Below are 17,662 nucleotides of genomic sequence, written 5' to 3' on the forward strand. Positions count from 1 at the left end.
TAGGCGGTATTGAATGTGTCAATGTCTGTTACCTTGACTACTCAAAGTTCTCCACCTGTGCACCTATGTTGTAAACTTTCATTCATAGGCTAGGTTGTAGCAACCTCATGATGGGTATAGGGAAAATTTGAGTATCATGTAGTAGCCTAAACATATTGATGTTTCATTGAGCTGGGTGAATGGAATATGAATGACAGTCATAATAGAAATAGAAATAAGCCCATGCTCAACAACAACAACAATGGTCATCCCTCATCTTAAACGGCACCGACTGTCACTGGTCAAAATAACCACATTTTGGGGTAATTCAAGTAACCCAATCTATTGGATCATTCATGTAACCCAACAGCGCATTTTTTAGAGTGTACTGATTTGTATCACGGGTGACCTGCATCCACAAGCACAGACTGTTGCACCTTTTCGCGCAGATACCTATAGCTCCATTCCCTGAGCGCTGGTGCACCAGCACGAGATTAACTGTAGGTGGACCAACCGTGCGCTCTCCCAATTGCGCATTCGTGTTTGGACGGGTCGGATTTCTGACAGACGTCGGTAACAGAAGATGGTCTTCGCGTCGCTGTGTGGGATTGAGCTATATCCCCTCCTCCTCACCTCCTCCGCCCCGGTCAAACCCTAAAACCGTGGCCAGGGACGGAAACATGAGCGGGAGGATGTGACTATTCAACAGATCATCAGATTAACGGACAGTTTTATCGCCGTTGAGAACACAGGTGAGGAGATGCTGCGTGTTTATTCACTGTCTGTTTTTATACTATTGTAGATTAGAAATAATTGCAGATGTGAACAATAATAAGTAGATTTTTATGTGTCGAACTATAATAAATGGTTTGCAGCTGGAACCATTTCCTTCCACAGCATTTGTTTAATTGAAATTACAATTGTTTTAATAGTGTTTGAATAATAATTATCTCCCTGGTCTTGTCTCATGGTCCTGTGCATTATATATTTAATGAAGATAGGCTGCTGCATCTGTTCCAATCCATAATGATTTATATGGATTTCCTGTCAGTCTGTTAAGAAGACGACCACCTATAGTTGACTAGCAGGGAGACGAGAACCTTCACTATCCCTTTTATTTCATCCCCCTTTCCATCTTCCCCTTTCCCTTCATACATTATCCTCCTCTTCTTCATCCCCTGGCTTTATGTCTCTAATTTAATGATTTATTTGACCCATTCTCTAATGAGATCAAGCGTTCAGAGCAGTAGTAGATAAACTAGTTGCTATTGATTATGCTGGTCAGCTGAATTGCAACTTCAATAGACATCTTTGCCAGCCAGGAATTTACATGTAGGGCCTATACAATGTGATGGTCATTCCCAAAGGAGAGTGGGTAGGGCACAAGCTGTAGTTGCCCTTAGGAACAGATCTAGGATCAGTAACCCCTATAAATCCCCCTTACCCGCATGGACCATTAGGGGAGGAGGGTCAGTCTTCGGTCTTGGAGCAACTTCTACCAAACAAGGTTATTATAGTAAACGAAAACTGAAACTAAAACTAAACATGAAAAAACAATTTTGTAAACTGAAATAAAATAATTAACAAACCCGTTTTTTTTTTTTTTTTTACTAGGAGATGGTGATGTTTCAAATAGGGCAGGTTTGTGCATCACTATCACTAGCTATCACTAGTTAACAGGGACGAAATCCGCTATTAACACTCAAACTAAAACTGAAACGAAATAATATAAAAACGAAAGAGAAATGTTTTTATACAACTCAAACAAAAAACAACAACTAGTAAAACAGGTCTGAAAACGAATTGAAGCTAAACTTAATTTCAAACAAATTGAAATAAAAACGAATATAAAAACACAAAACTATAATAACCTTGCTACCAAGCAATTAGCACCAGTTGCCTGTTTGAAACTGAGAGATGTATAGTAGGAGAGAAGGTGAGGATTTTATTTTGATCAGCCCAGTCAAAACTGTTCGCTGCTCTGGCACCCCAATGGTGGAACAAGCTCCCTCACGACGCCAGGACAGCGGAGTCACTCACCACCTTCCGGAGACACTTGAAACCCCACCTCTTTAAGGAATACCTGGGATAGGATAAAGTAATCCTTCTACCCCCACCCCTTACCCCCCCCCCCAAAAAATATTTTATAATAAAAAAAACATATTGTAAAGTGGTTATCCCACTGGCTATAAGGTGAATGCACCAATTTGTAAGTCTCTCTGGATAAGAGCGTCTGCTAAATGACGTAAATGTAAATGTAAATGTTTATTTAACCAGGTAGGCCAGTTGAGAACAAGCTCATTTACAACTGCGACCTGGCCAAGATAAAGCAAAGCAGTGCGATAAAAAACAACAACAACACAGAGTTACATATGGGATAAACATAAACATACAGTCAATAACACAATAGAAAAATAGAAAATCTATAAACAGTGTGTGCAAATTTAGTAAGTTATGGAGGTAAGGGAATAAATAGGCCATAGTGCAAAATAATATGGATGCTCTATGGAATGAGGATGCTCTATGGAAAGAGAGAGGGGGGAGGGAGAGAGAGTGGAGGAGGGGGTATTGAACCAGCAGAGCAGAGAGCACAGAAGAGAGATGGATGTGTTGGGGAGTAGACATACTGTAAGAGTGTTAAGTAGCTGCACAGTTTAGAGTGAGACATTATCTGACAACTGTTTTCTCATTAAAGTCCCGCAGACAGTCAAATCTTTGCTTCAGAGCCGTCCTCCCATTGACTGCCTCTCTCTCCACAGCTCCTCAGCCCTGATCCCAGACTAGTCTTCCCTCTGAGAGGAGAGTTCTTGGGGAGGTGGGACTCTTGGGAACCAGGCTTCCATCCCAACTGAATAGGACAAGCTGTGACTTTTAAAGACTTAATCTCCTCCCTGCCTCTGGTGAAGAGAACCGTTAATCTGTAGTCTTCTGTTATTACTGAGGAAGAGGAGGAGGAAGCGGGAGGAATGGAGGGAGAAATAGAGGGACGGAGAGAGGCAGGGGGATCTGAGACAGACCTTGGACCATTCATCCATCATAGATCGAGACATTAGCAGTTAGGTTTTAATAGTAAATGGTACAGATGAGTGACCCTCAAACCTAGAGGCAGTGAGGATATTGAGTTTTTAAAAGTCACATTATCTCAGCCAAACCCTCTTGTCTGTCAGACAGAGGAGAAAGAGAGAGAGAAAGAGAGAGACTGTTTTCTGACTCGTTTGTGTATAGCTTTGATCCTGCAACTACCCACTGGGCAAAAACTGGTTGAATCAACGTTGTTTCCACGCCATTTCAACCAAATAAATCTATGTGATGACTTTGAATCAACGTGGAAAACTGATTGGATTTGCAAAAAGTCATCAACGTAAGGGCATTTAGTCTTTCTTCCACCCAATGTTTAACCTAAATCCAATGACATGGTACATTCTTTTGTTGATATTACGATGAATTCACCTTAGTTGACAACTCAACCAAATGTAAATCAAAACTAGAAATTGAACTGACATCCGTGCCCAGTGGGTAATGATATTATGCACAAACCCCCTCTGTTCCAGTTATCACAGACAGACGTCTTATTTACAAACACTGATGATTAGTCTGAAAGCAGAATGTTTAGTCTGGAAGCAGGATGAAACATTCAAGGGATTCTTCTGTCAGGCGAATAAGAGAGAACAGAAAATACCTTGACAGGTTACATCCTCAAACAAATAAAGATCTTGCAGTCAAATTGGAATGTTTGAGCAACATATCATCGTCCCCCTCCTCTGTGCTGGAATCTACTCTTGAGTTTTTGATGAAACACAACCCCAGCTGGCCCAACGGTACATCTAAGGTCTCACTATTAAGAGACTGTTAAACGTGTTTTGGTCTAAATGACTCCCAGGGTCCCGTGGCAGAGAGCAACGCGGTGTGAACACTGATCTCTCCCAGGGCCTTATACCCTTAACACAGATCACAGTCTATCCTCTGCCCCTCCGAGGTTCACTTCAGAAGACCACCAATTAGCTGTCTGCTCTAAAGCCTCTTTCTTAATATCCACAGCTTCAGAAGGAAATACCTCAATACTTTACATCAATCACTGGGCCAGACGGTGGTTATAGAACAGACCTGGTGGTGTCTCTCACTTAACCCTTAGTATCAGAGCATAGTATCTCTCTCTCTCTCTCTCTCTCTCTCTCTCTCTCTCTCTCTCTCTCTCTCTCTCTCTCTCTCTCTCTCTCTCTCTCTCTCTCCCCATCAGACCTATGTATAATCTGCTGAGAGGGAAAGATATATTAAACTTTTCATACTTTTTCTTCCCTGGTCACCTGCCAAGTCCTTGAGAGAAGTGTCCTGTTATCTGACAGGGACAGTATGTACACACGTTCACTGCTACAGTACTGAATGTTGAGCTACAATGTTTTATTACCATGGCTGAAGTATACATTCATCACTGTGGGACAGGCTGTGTCTACAGAAAGGGAAACAGAGTAATTCTGCACTAAAACAGGCACTCAACTGTTTGACAGGCCCTGGCTCTCACCCTAATACAGCCACCGTAGACAGGCCCTGTTGTAACTATATGAAGAATATCATGTTAACCTGTAAGTCCGAGAATGTGCCTATTCCGAATAATCTATTTTCAGGACCACGGAGAGCCTCTCAACCATGCGCTGAAGAAAGCACTCTCACAGTCTCAGCACCATAGCAGTGGAAAGCGCCACTCTCTGCAACTGGGCTCCCCACCAATAGTTTCAAGTTTCAAGTTTCAAGTTTTAATGTCACGTGCACAAGTACAGTGAAATGCCTTTCTTGCAAGCTCTAAACCCAACAATGCAGTAATCAATTTCAATGTAGTACTAAAAATAACATAAGGTAGAACAAAAACACACAATAAATAAAAATATGAAATAAGAAGAACATGCAAAAGTAAGATAAACAGATTAGCAGCAGTGTAAATGAAGATTGTATATGAGTGTGTGTGCGTGTGTGTAGAGTCAGTATAATGTTATATACTGTTGAATAGTCACATCCTCCCGCTTAAATAAAAGGGATGTTATGTGTGTGTTGGAGTGTCAGTGTGCGTGAGTGTCTAGAGTCCTGTGAGTGTGCATAGAGACAGTTCAAACATTTAAATAGATACAAGGGTCAACTCAGTCCACGTAGCCATTTTTGTTAGCTATTTAGCAGTCTTATGGCTTGGGGATAGAAACTGTTCAGGAGCCTGTTGGTGTCAGACTTGATGCATTGGTACCTCTTGCCGTGCGGAAGCAGAGAGAACAGTCTATGGCTTGGGTGGCTGGCTGGCGTCTTTAACGATTTTCCGGGCCTTCCTTTCACACCGCCTGATATAGAGGTCCTGGATGAGCAGGGAGCTCTGCCCCAATGATGTACTGGGCTGTCCGCACCACCCTCTGTAGTGTCAAGTGGTAGAGGGTGGTGCTGTTGCCATACCAAGCAGTGATGCAGCCAGTCAAGATGCTCTCAATGGTACAGCTGTAGAACCTTTTGAGGGTTTGAGGGCCCATACCAAACTTTTTCAACCTCCTGAGGGGAAGAGGCGCTGTCGTGCCTTTTTTTACGACTGTGCGTGTGTGTGGACCATTTTAAGTCCTTAGTGATTTGGACCCCGAGGAACTTGAAGCTCTCGACCTAATAGGGAATAAAACCTGATTTATTTTCATCTGCAAGTACTGCTTCGGGACTCCTTATTATACACCACAGGCCCTGTCTCTCACCCTAATACAGCAGCCCCCCTAAACTTAAATAGGCCCTGTCTCTCACCCTAATACAGCAGCCCACCTAACCTTAAATAGGCCCTGGCTCTCACCCTAATACAGCAGCCCACCTAACCTTAAATAGGCCCTGTCTCTCACCCTAATACAGCAGCCCACCTAACCTTAAATAGGCCCTGTCTCTCACCCTAATACAGCAGCCCACCTAACCTTAAATAGGCCCTGTCTCTCACCCTAATACAACAGCCCACCTAACCTTAAATAGGCCCTGTCTTTCACCCTAATACAGCAGCCCACCTAACCTTAAATAGGCCCTGTCTCTCACCCTAATACAGCAGCCCACCTAACCTTAAATAGGCCCTGTCTCTCACCCTAATACAACAGCCTACCTAACCTTAAATAGGCCCTGTCTTTCACCCTAATACAGCAGCCCACCTAACCTTAAATAGGCCCTGTCTCTCACCCTAATACAGCAGCCCACCTAACCTTAAATAGGCACTGTCTCTCACCCTAATACAGCAGCCCACCTAACCTTAAATAGGCCCTGTCTCTCACCCTAATACAGCAGCCCACCTAACCTTAAATAGGCCCTGTCTCTCACCCTAATACAGCAGCCCACCTAACCTTAAATAGGCCCTGTCTCTCACCCTAATACAGCCACCTTAGACATGGTGCCTCATTACACAGTCATACAGTGAGGTGAATAATTAGCAGGATGTGATCCTGCTGAGAGGAGGAAGTATGCATGACACACACACTCCATCCTAAATTAGTTCATTCCACTGATTATACTCAAATCAATACAGAGTAATCACTGCTTGTCATGTAGTGTGTGTGCGTGTTTGTGTGTGTTCATCCACAAACATTCACCACCAACAGAAGCCACTCATCCTTATCCCTCAGTTCAGCCTGAGACAGTCGTCAGGGAGATGAGTGTGTCTGTAACAGTATTGACCGGTGGTGGTGGTGGTGTGTCTGTGTTTGTGTCTGTCTGTGTGTGTGTGTGTGTGTGTGTGTGTTTGACAATTGAAGTAACAATAATCAAATGCCATATGTGTGTCACCCAGTATCACCTCACCGCCTCTGGTCTCTCTGCACCTCAGTAGACTGCTGCTTGGTGTCCTGTCTGTTCTGCTCTGTCTCCAGAGCGCTTTATAGAAGCAGATTACATCTCAACACAGATAGATAGTGTAGATGGAGGGAGACATTTTTTAAAGATTGATGCATTATTTTCATACTCCAAACCTAGGCTGAAACAGGTCTTTTGAAATCCAAGTTCAATTGAAACAGGTCTGTTTAAATCTCAGTTCAACTGAAACAGGTCTGTTTGAATCTCAGTTCTACTGAAACAGGTCTGTTTCAAACCCAGTTCAAATTAAACAGGTCTGTTTAAATCCCAGTTCAACTGAAACAGGTCTACCTCCAGCTTGTTAAATTAGTCATGCTAAGCTTTGCATCTCCAGGGGGACATGTCACTCTCCCAGTCCTAGCGCTTCAATCCACAAATTTACATTTAAATTGGTGCATTCCAATTACACAGCATCAGGTATCAGTCCCTATGATTTCAATCAACACACACACACACACACACACACACACACACACACACACACACACACACACACACACACACACACAAACACACTGAAGCTGACGGGTTTAAATGAACCACTCTGGTGAGAAACACTACATACTTAAATACAGTGCGTTACTACAGTACAGTATGTGCCGTTCCTTGACTTTAAATGAGTAGAAGTGTTCTATATTGTGTAAACTCTGGAGGAACAGACTCACAGACAGGTGATATGCTGACAGACAGGAGAGAGGTTTGGGAGAGCAGATGTAACAAAGAGATCCCAAAACCCCAAACAGCAAGCAATGCAGATGTAGAAGCACTGTGGCTAGGAAAAACTCCCTAGAAAGGCAGGAACCTAGGAAAAAACCTAGAGAGGAGCCAGGCTCTGAGGAGTGGCCAGTCCTCTTCTGTTCGTGCCGGGTGGAGATTATAAGAGTACATGACCATTAATGCCAAATCGTTCTTCAAGATGTTCAAACGTTCATAGATCAAATAAAATAAAATAAAATGTTATTGGCCACATGCGCCGAATACAACAGGTGTAGACATTACAGTGAAATGCTTACTTACAGCCCTTAACCAACAATGCATTTATTTTTAAATAAAAAAACAACAAAAAAGTGTTGAGAAAAAAAGAGCAGAAGTCAAATAAAATGACAGTAGGGAGGCTATATACAGGGGGGAACCGGTGCAGAGTCAATGTGCGGGGGGCACAGGCTAGTTGAGGTAGTTAATGTAATATGTACATTTGGGTAGAGTTAAAGTGACTATGCATAAATCATTAACAGAGTAGCAGCAGCGTAAAAAGATGGGGTGGGGGTGGAGGTGGGAGGGCAGTGCAAATAGTCCAGGTAGCCATGATTAGCTATTCAGGAGTCTTATGGCTTGGGAGTAGAAGCTGTTGAGAAGTCTTTTGGACCTAGACTTGGCACTCCGGTACCGCTTGCCGTGCGGTAGCAGAGAGAACAGTCTATGACGTGGTCCTCTGTAGCTCAGCTGGTAGAGCACGGCGCTTGTAACGCCAAGGTTGTGGGTTCGATCCCCGGGACCACCTATACACAAATAAATGTATGCACGCATGACTGTAAGTCGCTTTGGATAAAAGCGTCTGCTAAATGGCATATTATTATTATTATTATTACTAGGGTGGCTGGAGTCTTTGACAATTTTGAGGGCCTTCCTCTGACACCGCCTGGTATAGAGGTCCTGGATGGAAGCTTGGCCCCAGTGATATACTGGGCCGTACGCACTACCCTCTGTAGTGCCTTGCGGTCGGAGGCCGAGCAGTTGCCATACCAGGCAGTGATGCAACCAGTCAGGATGCTCTCGATGGTGCAGCTGAATAATTTTTTGAGGATCTGAGGACCCATGCCAAATCTGTGTCAGTGTCTCCTGAGGGGGAATAGGCTTTGTCGTGCCCTCTTCACGACTGTCTTGGTGTGTTTGGACCATGATAGTTTGTTGGTGATGTGGACACCAAGGAACTTGAAGCTCTCAACCTATTCCACTACAGCCCCGTCGATGAGAATGGGGGCGTGCTCAGTCCTTTTTTCTTTCCTGTAGTCCACAATCATCTCCTTTGTCTTGGTCACGGTGACGGAGAGGTTGTTATCCTGGCACCACACGGCCAGGTCTCTGACCTCCTCCCTATAGGCTGTCTCATCGTTGTCGGTGATCAGGCCTACCACTGTTGTGTCGTCTGCAAACTTAATGATGGTGTTGGAGTCGTGCCTGGCCATGCAGTCATGGGTGAACAGGGAGTACAGGAGGGGACTGAGCACGCACCCCTGAGGGGCCCCCGTGTTGAGGATCAGTGTGGCAGATGTGTTGTTACCTACCCTTACCACCTGGGGGCGGCCCGTCAGGTAGTCCAGGATCCAGTTGCAGAGGGAGGTGTTTAGTCCCAGGATCCTTAGCTTAGTGATGAGCTTTGAGGGCACTATGGTGTTGAATGCTGAGCTGTAGTCAATGAATAGCATTCTCACGTAGGTGTTCCTCTTGTCCAGGTGGGAAAGGGCAGTGTGGAGTGCAATAGAGATTGCATAATCTGTGGATCTGTTGGGGCGGTATGCAAATTGGAGTGGGTCTAGGGTTTCTGGGGTAATGGTGTTGATGTGAGCCATGACCAGCCTTTCAAAGCACTTCTTGGCTACAGATGTCAGTGCTACGGGTCATTTAGGCAGGTTATCTTAGTGTCCTTGGGCACGGGGACTATGGTGGTCTGCTTGAAACATGTTGGTATTACAGACTCAGTCAGGGACATGTTGAAAATGTCAGTGAAGACTTGCCAGTTGGTCAGCACATGCTCGGAGTACACGTCCTGGTAATCCGTCTGGCCCTGCGGCCTTGTGAATGTTGACCTGCTTAAAAGTCTTACTCACATCGGCTACGGAGAGCGTGATCACATAGTCATCCGGAACAGCTGGTGCTCTCATGCATGCTTCAGTGTTGCTTGCCTCGAAGCGAGCATAGAAGTGGTTTAGCTCGTCTGGAAGTCTTGTGTCACTGGGCAGCTCGCGGCTGTTAGATGACCAGTAGGGTCAAATAATAATCACAGTGGTTGTAGCGGGTGCAACATGTCAGCACCTCAGGAGTAAATGTCAGTTGGCTTTTCACAGCCGAGCATTCAGAGGTCGAGACAGCAGGTAAGGTAGAGAGAGAGAGAGAGAGAGAGAGAGAGTTAGAGAAAGAGAGAGAGGTAGAGAAAGAGAGAGAGAGGCAATGTTTAGCTAGGCAATGTTTCTGATGTGTGATCGTGCATGCATATGTGTACATTTAATGATGTCTGAGAGTTTATCTAACTTGAGTTGTGCTTTTCTTCAAATCCATCCTTCACAAAAAGAAAGTCATAGTTGCTATGACAACTGTTCCACCTTGAAACAGTCTTCTCACAGCTAACTGTAGAAATACAAGGAAATCAGCATGATGAGTGCTTTCATATGAAAACTGTTGAATGCACTTAGTTTCACTTCTTTATTGATAAACTCTAAAGAAGTGGTAGCTAGAGTACAGAAATACTGTCTTCAGGGACAAGTATCCACACACAGATACACACACACACACAGACAAACGCACACACATACACAAAACACACACACCAAACCACACACAGAGATGAGCGTCTCCTTTTGTGCAGATTGTACTCCCTTTGATCAGTGTTGCACTGTGTGTATGCGCGTGTGTGTTTGCACGTGTGCGTGCATGTGATGAGGGTCATGGCTTTGATCAGTGATTTCATCAAGGGTGAGTATGTATGTGGGTAGTTGGGGGGTGGGGGTTATGAAATCAGCAGCTGGACTCTCATTGTTGATTCTTTCTCTTCTCTCTCTCTCTCTCTCTCTCTCTCTCTCTCTCTCTCTCTCTCTCCAGGTGTGTGTGTGTGACATCATTGTTGAGTCCAGAGAGACCAGAGAGCCTGCGGATAAGAAGCTACTGACACAGGGGTTACTGCTGGAGGAGACACACCAATGAACACACTTTACAGAGGTACACACAGCTTTTACAGCTATGGAGGATTAAGGTTCATTCATCATGTCTGGTCTTTCTGAAGTCCTTATCTACATGGTTTGAGTGTGAGTACGTTTTGAACTCTTACGCACCGTTCATCTATATACAGCTAGCCTTTTTGCAGACCCTTATCCTCCTCTCCTCTCCTCCCCCCTTTCCCTTCCCCTCCCCTCTTCTCCTCTCCTCTCTAGGATGGACTTGTCTAACTGTACAGAGGGGTTCTTCTCCCTGGGCGATGGGGGTGAAGAGGTTTCTATAACCCCCCCAAGTAAGATCCTCCTCACCCTCACCCTGTCCCTGCTCGCTGTCATGACAACAGCCATCAACTCCCTGGTGATCACAGCCATCATCGTAACCAGGAAGTTGCATCACCCGGCCAACTACCTGATCTGCTCTTTGGCGGTGACAGACCTGCTGGTGGCCATCTTGGTCATGCCATTCAGCATCCTCTACATACAGAGGTTGCTACATAGATTCAACGAATTTTTGCACAATTGATTGATTTGTATTGCAGCATAAAGTGTCTTACAGCATTTCAGATGCCCATATATGCTTAAAATACTTATTTTATCAAAGTATACACTGAGTGTACAAAACATTAAGAACACCTTGCTAATAATGAGTTGCAACCCCCCTTTTGCCCTCAGAACTCCCTCAATTCGTTGGGGCATGGACTCTACAAGGTGTCAAAGCGTTCCACAGGGATGCTGGCCCATGTTGACTCCAATGCTTCCCACAGTTGTGTCAATTAAGCTGGTCCTTTGGGTGGTGGACCATTCTTGATACACACGGGAAACTGTTGAGAGTGAAAAACCCAGCAGCGTTGCAGTTCTTGACACAAACCGTGCGCCTGGCACCTACTACCATACCCCCGTTCAAAGGTACTTCAATCTTTTGTCTTGCCCATTCACCCTCTGAATGGCACACATACACAATCCATGTCTCAATTATCTCAAGGCTTAAAAATCCTTCTTTAACCTGTCTCCACTTCAATCATCTACACTGATTGAAGTGGATTTAACAAGTGACATCAATCAGGGATCATAGCGTTTACCTGGATTCAACTGGTCAGTCTATGTCATGGAAAGAGCAGGTGTTCTTAATGTTTTGTTCACTCAGTGTACAGTTTGTGAGCATTATAATAAAGTACTTAATAATGAAGTGCTGTAACAAACATAATCACTATCATTATTCTGTCTGAATTCTCAGGGAGAGCTGGCAGATGGGAGAGTCTGTGTGTTACATGTGGCTGAGTGTTGACATCACCTGCTGCACCTGTTCCATCCTCCACCTGGCAGCCATTGCTCTAGACCGCTACCGGGCCATCACTGACGCCGTGGAGTATTCACACAAACGCACTAGCCTCCGAGCCGGGATCACTGTCGGCGTGGTCTGGTTTCTGTCCGTCCTCATATCCCTTCCCCCTCTCCTGTGGAGGAACCATGGTGGGGAGCCGGAAGAGGACCAGTGTCTGATAACTCACCACCACATCGCCTTTACCCTCTACTCCACCCTGGGAGCCTTCTATATCCCCCTGCTCCTCATCCTCATCCTCTACTATAAGATCTACAGAGCAGCTCAGACTCTGTACCTCCGCAGGGGGGCCAGCAGGGGGGCCAGCCAACACTCCTCCATGGTCAACGGAACCACCCTCCCCTCCTGCCCCCCTAATGGGGACCCCCATAGTCCCGACACCCTGAACCCCCAGGAGAAGTCCTACTCAGACCCCACCACAGAGGGAGACCGCGTGCGCATTACTGTAAAGAGTCCCCAAAGTGAGTCGAGGCAGGAGCGTGAGTGTTCGTTGAGACGGCAGCGTATCTCGGGGACCAGGGAGCGGCGGGCTGCATCTACACTAGGGCTGATACTGGGGGCCTTCGTGGTCTGCTGGCTGCCTTTCTTCCTGAAGGAGGTGATCATCAACACATGTGGCTCCTGCAGCACCTCCATAGAGCTGGCTGACTTCCTCACCTGGCTGGGGTACCTCAACTCCCTCATCAACCCTCTCATCTACACTATCTTCAATGAGGACTTTAAGAAGGCCTTCCAGAGACTGGTTAGGTGTAGGCATCGCCTCTGACACAGACGGAGAGGACACACATGCACACACACACAAACACGTGCACGGCTTTCAGTTCTGAGTTGTGTTGGGCCCGGGATGGTATCTGACTGCCTGAGATCAGAGACTATCGACAGAGAGTAAAGACAAGAGACTTAAAATGTTTTACTGGAGAAAATGACCTGTAAGACTCTGTCAAGACTATGAGACACTCCAGCCAGGTCAGTCTAATGGGACTGGCACATTGCTGAGCTCTGGAGGTAAGTTAGGAGGACCTCAGATCCATAAGAGTCTATTTATGGAGAGCCCTGAGATCATCATTTTCTTGTTTGGATGGGTTATTGACGTGGCCGGGATGGTGTTTAATGACATTGAAAGGACAAAAACAGACTGAAACAGAATAGCTTACCATGGTGTTTCTGTCTGTTCTATAACTATCAACCTCCCCAAGCTAGTCTGCTCTGTAGACATATCTGAAATAAAACATATCAAAAGAATTTCAACTTTTATTCCCCAAACAATATTTGTTGTGATCATTATTTTTGTTTAACCCACCAAAGTAGTGTTTAAAGTGTTGTTAATAAACTACAGTAAATATTCCACTTATACAGTGCAACTTTGATCTTATCTGCCGTATGGGTACTTTATATTCTGTGGTCTTAATACAGAGACCTCTATAGCTCTATAGCTGATTAAGGAGGAAGAGAGTTGCCCCACCCTTTTCCTCCACCAGTAGCACAGAGAGCTCTGTTCCAGAACACTCCTAAGCACAGCAGGATAATGAGTGTGCACAGGAAGTGCTGGAAAACCCATTATTCTACTCCCACTCATACATTTAGAATAGCACATATTTTCTTTACTGTAGTTCCAGGGGGCATTTTTTGTGAGGCAAATGTAGGGGGATTTGTTTTTTAAATTAATAACAAAATGATATGGTTTTAAAATGAGAATGTGATACAGTGTATTCTCATAAGGAGAATATGACACCTATGACACTAGAAAGAGGGGGGATGGCATGGTTTTATGGAACGTGCCTCCCCTCTGATGGTACAGTTCCCTCAAACTGTGGTTCCTCCCTCTACACCCAGACAGTATCTACAGTATAGCAGGGTAGAGATTAGGTATTCTATGATTCATACAGTATGAAATCTATCTCAACTTTAACCTGCTAAATACCATCTGGGTGGGGAACTAATATTACAATTTTACATTATTCTGAAGGAAGGGATAGCTGGTCTTAACAGTATCTGAATGTAGCCTATACATGTGAGTTTATAAATTGACAGCATGTTGAACAGGTTGATAGATTCATCCCAGCACTGAACACAGAAGGCTTCAACAGCAGTGACCGTCCCACAGACAGCACGAGCACAATGTCAGAATTGTTGTGTAATGGCGCCCTCCTCAGGATGACAGCAGGTATTTCATTTCCGGTTGATCAAAAATGCACAGAATTCAAAATGACAACAAGTTGACTGTGATTTTGTTTTGGAGTTTGTTGAACAACAATCCATCTGTGTGAAACCTCAAAATGAGCAACGAATCGTCAGAGAGCGATGTGGACGTTATGATTTAGAGGCTGAAAAGGAAATATCAGGAGAGGAAACGGGTTAGTTTGCCTGCTTAGCTTTACTATTTAGCTAGCTGGATCCCTCGTTACCAAGGGAACAACCACGACTAGCGAGCTAGCTATCTAGGTAGTTTGTTATATAAACGTACTACTAGGTTTTGCACGTACATGCAGTGACTGAACATGCTATAGCTAACTATTAAGCTAACTATTGGCATATGATCGCTAGGTCTCTACAGAGCAGAAAGCAGCTGGGCTGAGTGGAAGACACTACCATGTTGAGCAGCAGAGAGTGGTGAAGTCCCCCAGGTGTCGACGCACCACCACCAGGGAGATAAGAGGTTAAAACAGAGCTGTTCCAGGCTGTCACCAACCCAGGGGGTGAGAGGGGTGAGGCAGCAGGTGTCCTCCACTGTATTCTCTTCCTCCTGCCCCTCAGTGATGGGACAGGTCTACCAGGAGATGCTGCACATCTACGAACAACTACAGGCATAGCGTTTGAGCCAGCAACAGTGGTCGGCCCAGCTCCAGGACAGAGAAAATAGACTGCTAGAGCAGGAGGAGGTACACACACATACTTGAAGTGGTGTGTGAGTATACTCAGAACCTAACCCAGTGATATTTAAACTTTTTCAGCGGGGATTTTTTCCGCCAGACGGACACCATTTCCCCCCCCAAAAAAGTATCGCAACGCCATCCCAGATTTAGTAACGCAATCTTAAAATCTGTACATTTACATTTTTACATCAACAAATAACCTTAAATTCATTGCATTTTCATCTCTTATCAAAATGAAAAGAAAACAATTATTCAAATCATCTTTCTCAAAAACGTTTGTAAATTTGCCCATAAGCCTTAAAATTGGTACATTTAGATTTTTACATCAACAAATAACCTTAAATTCATTGCATTTTCATCTGTTATCAAAATGAAAATAAAATAAATGATCAGATTATTCAAATGATCTTTCTCAAAAACGTGTGTAAATTGTCCCATAGGCCTAAGTCTGTACTCAATTTTGGCGTTGCGACCCCGACTTTGGATACCACTGCCCCAACCATACATAATATTGATGATGATGACAGTGATGAGTGTTTCTGGTTGTCTCATTCTGCAGGGCAGTGTAAGTCCTGCCTGCCCCTCTCAGGCTGCTGACTTTGCTATTGGACTGGGTTCTAGACGGACAGGCGTTTCCTCCGCAGGACAGCCCAGGGTCAGCAGCACAAGTCTCCAGCTGTCTCTCTCAACCACAGGTGCTCTAAGGTGGGAGGTCTGGACTGGACTAGGCCGGGGGGTTGGCGGTTGTTTTGGCTTGTTTAGCCATGTGTTTATGTTGTTATGATGTCCCAGGCTTTGTGTTGATCCTCTGTTTTGTGGTTTATATTGTATTGTTTATATTGTGTTGTTGTTGTCCTGTCTCTAGGTGTTGCGTCCGTTGGTAAAGCAGCTGCAGCAGGTCTCTGCATCATCAGACCCCTCTGTCACCCTGTCCCTGATCAAGTTTATACACTGGAGCCTGAGAGAAATAGACAACAGCACACAGGTAATACACTAAACTACACAATTCAACACAACACAACACCACAAACAAAATAAGACCACATTCTCCTCCCAGCTGTGAGAAAGCCTTTGATTTAACGTCCAGTTGAGTTTCAACATTATTTTATTAAATCCTGTGTGTTGGACTGTGTCCTGTGCTGGCCTGGCCAGTATGTGGTTTATTAGTGTTGGGTACATTAGAACAGGCTGTGTGTATGGCTGGGGAACAGACATCTCACTGACAGAGGCTCAGACCCCGCTGGATAGAATGGGACCCAGTATCTCTATCTGGTTCTCAATGAAAACATGCCCAGCCCAGTGAGTCAACAGCCAGCATAGATGCCATCCCGGATCCAACACAACGCAGAACTGAAACGTGTGTGTCTGTGTGTGTTTGTCAGGCAGTGTCAGGGCAGCTATTTGATATGCTTGATGTTTAAACTGGAATCACATGCTGTAGTATTACTGCAACATGTTGAGTTTGAACCAGAAACAGGCCAGAAACATAATCTCTGTATGAAACATAAACGCTGGTCTCCCACTGACTGTGTGTGTGTGGGCACATTTGTGTGTGTGACTGTGTGTGCTTCTATGTGTGTAGACCGTGGCTCTGTCGTCCACTCTGCGGCATCTGGTGAAGAGGTACCCAGGGCTCCGACCCAGCAGCAGGACCCCAGCGGCCCCCTGAAGACCAGGACCCCCCCCACCGCCTCCTCTCTGCAGGAGCCCCAGTCCCCACACACGTCTCCTCTCCCATCATCCTCAGGACCATCACCCAGGGTAAGACCCTGCTACACTACATACACACACACTGTATAATGCAAACACTATTATTCAATAATTCCGTATATCCTTTGATACTGTCTGTGAATGCATTGTTATTGTTGTTATGTGAAGTCCCCAGCAGAGGACAGTGTTGTGGTTTTCCATTGGGTATGAATACAGGTTTATATTAGTGTTTCTTTTGTTACTATAGAACTCATACAGTAGTGCTGTGCTCTCTATGGGGAGCTGTGCAGGTTTCCATTAATCAATCAACCAACCAATCACTTTTTATTTGTATCATGCTTTTCAAAAATACATTGGTAAGCAAGTTTATAGCAGCAACCCAGACCGAAACCCCTATAGTGCAAGCTCTCTGCTAGGTTGGCTCAGTTGTATATCTGAATGGACATGAAACTGGATTGTTCATATTAGAAGAATATTTATTCGTACTTTTTCGAAATGATGTTACCATGCCAGACAAAGGTATCTGGCCCCAAAAGATTTTAACTGACTATAGAAACATTTCTGAACTAATAAAAAACTGTCTGCATCAGAGCCATATAATATCTCTCGCTACGTTTGGTTACAAAGTTTTCTGGAAACCAGCCCCCTAAATTGTTTTGGACCAGAGAGAGGCAGGCAGGCTTTGGGTCAGGGGGTTTCTGGTGTACCCCTGGTGTACCCCTCCAGCCCAGTCTCCCACCCCCCTGGCTAGGCCAGTCACAGACTACACAGTGCTGTGTGTCTGGTGAGCATCAGTGACACAGGCCTCATAAACATGTCTTTTCAGTAACCAGAGCCCGGTTTCCCAAAAGCATCTTAAGGCTAAGTTCATCCTTCGTTTCCGAAAAAAACGTTGTTTGTAAAGTTTCACTTGAAAACGCTTGTTATTTACCAACTGCCTCAGACCACTCGTAGAATAGCTAAGTGCATTGTTAGATACATTTTTTCCCCCT

General features: G+C 44.9%; 1 protein-coding gene and 1 long non-coding RNA gene across 4 annotated transcripts; both read left to right on the plus strand.

Moving 5' to 3' along the window:
* Positions 1-562: 562 nt before the first annotated feature.
* Positions 563-13,369, plus strand: htr1fa (5-hydroxytryptamine (serotonin) receptor 1Fa). Of its 2 annotated transcripts, none has more exons than XM_041884871.1 (4): positions 563-731; positions 10,636-10,838; positions 10,965-11,234; positions 11,983-13,369. In XM_041884871.1, the coding sequence occupies exons 3-4, from the start codon at positions 10,966-10,968 to the stop codon at positions 12,851-12,853; spliced, it is 1,140 nt and encodes a 379-aa protein (XP_041740805.1). In that variant the 5' UTR covers positions 563-731; positions 10,636-10,838; position 10,965; the 3' UTR covers positions 12,854-13,369. The 2 variants fall into 2 exon arrangements, with proteins under 2 accessions (XP_041740805.1, XP_041740806.1); XM_041884872.1 differs by having other exon boundaries at positions 10,636-10,752.
* Positions 13,370-14,260: 891 nt separating this feature from the next.
* On the plus strand, positions 14,261-16,620 carry LOC121572840. 2 transcript variants are annotated; one of them, XR_006001922.1, is made up of 5 exons: positions 14,261-14,441; positions 14,632-14,988; positions 15,520-15,665; positions 15,826-15,945; positions 16,543-16,620. It is a non-coding gene; the product is annotated as an uncharacterized LOC121572840 (long non-coding RNA). The 2 variants fall into 2 exon arrangements; XR_006001923.1 differs by having other exon boundaries at positions 15,520-15,655.
* Positions 16,621-17,662: the final 1,042 nt, after the last annotated feature.

The sequence above is a fragment of the Coregonus clupeaformis genome, chromosome 29 (assembly GCF_020615455.1).
Source record: "Coregonus clupeaformis isolate EN_2021a chromosome 29, ASM2061545v1, whole genome shotgun sequence".
Taxonomy (NCBI): domain Eukaryota; kingdom Metazoa; phylum Chordata; class Actinopteri; order Salmoniformes; family Salmonidae; genus Coregonus; species Coregonus clupeaformis.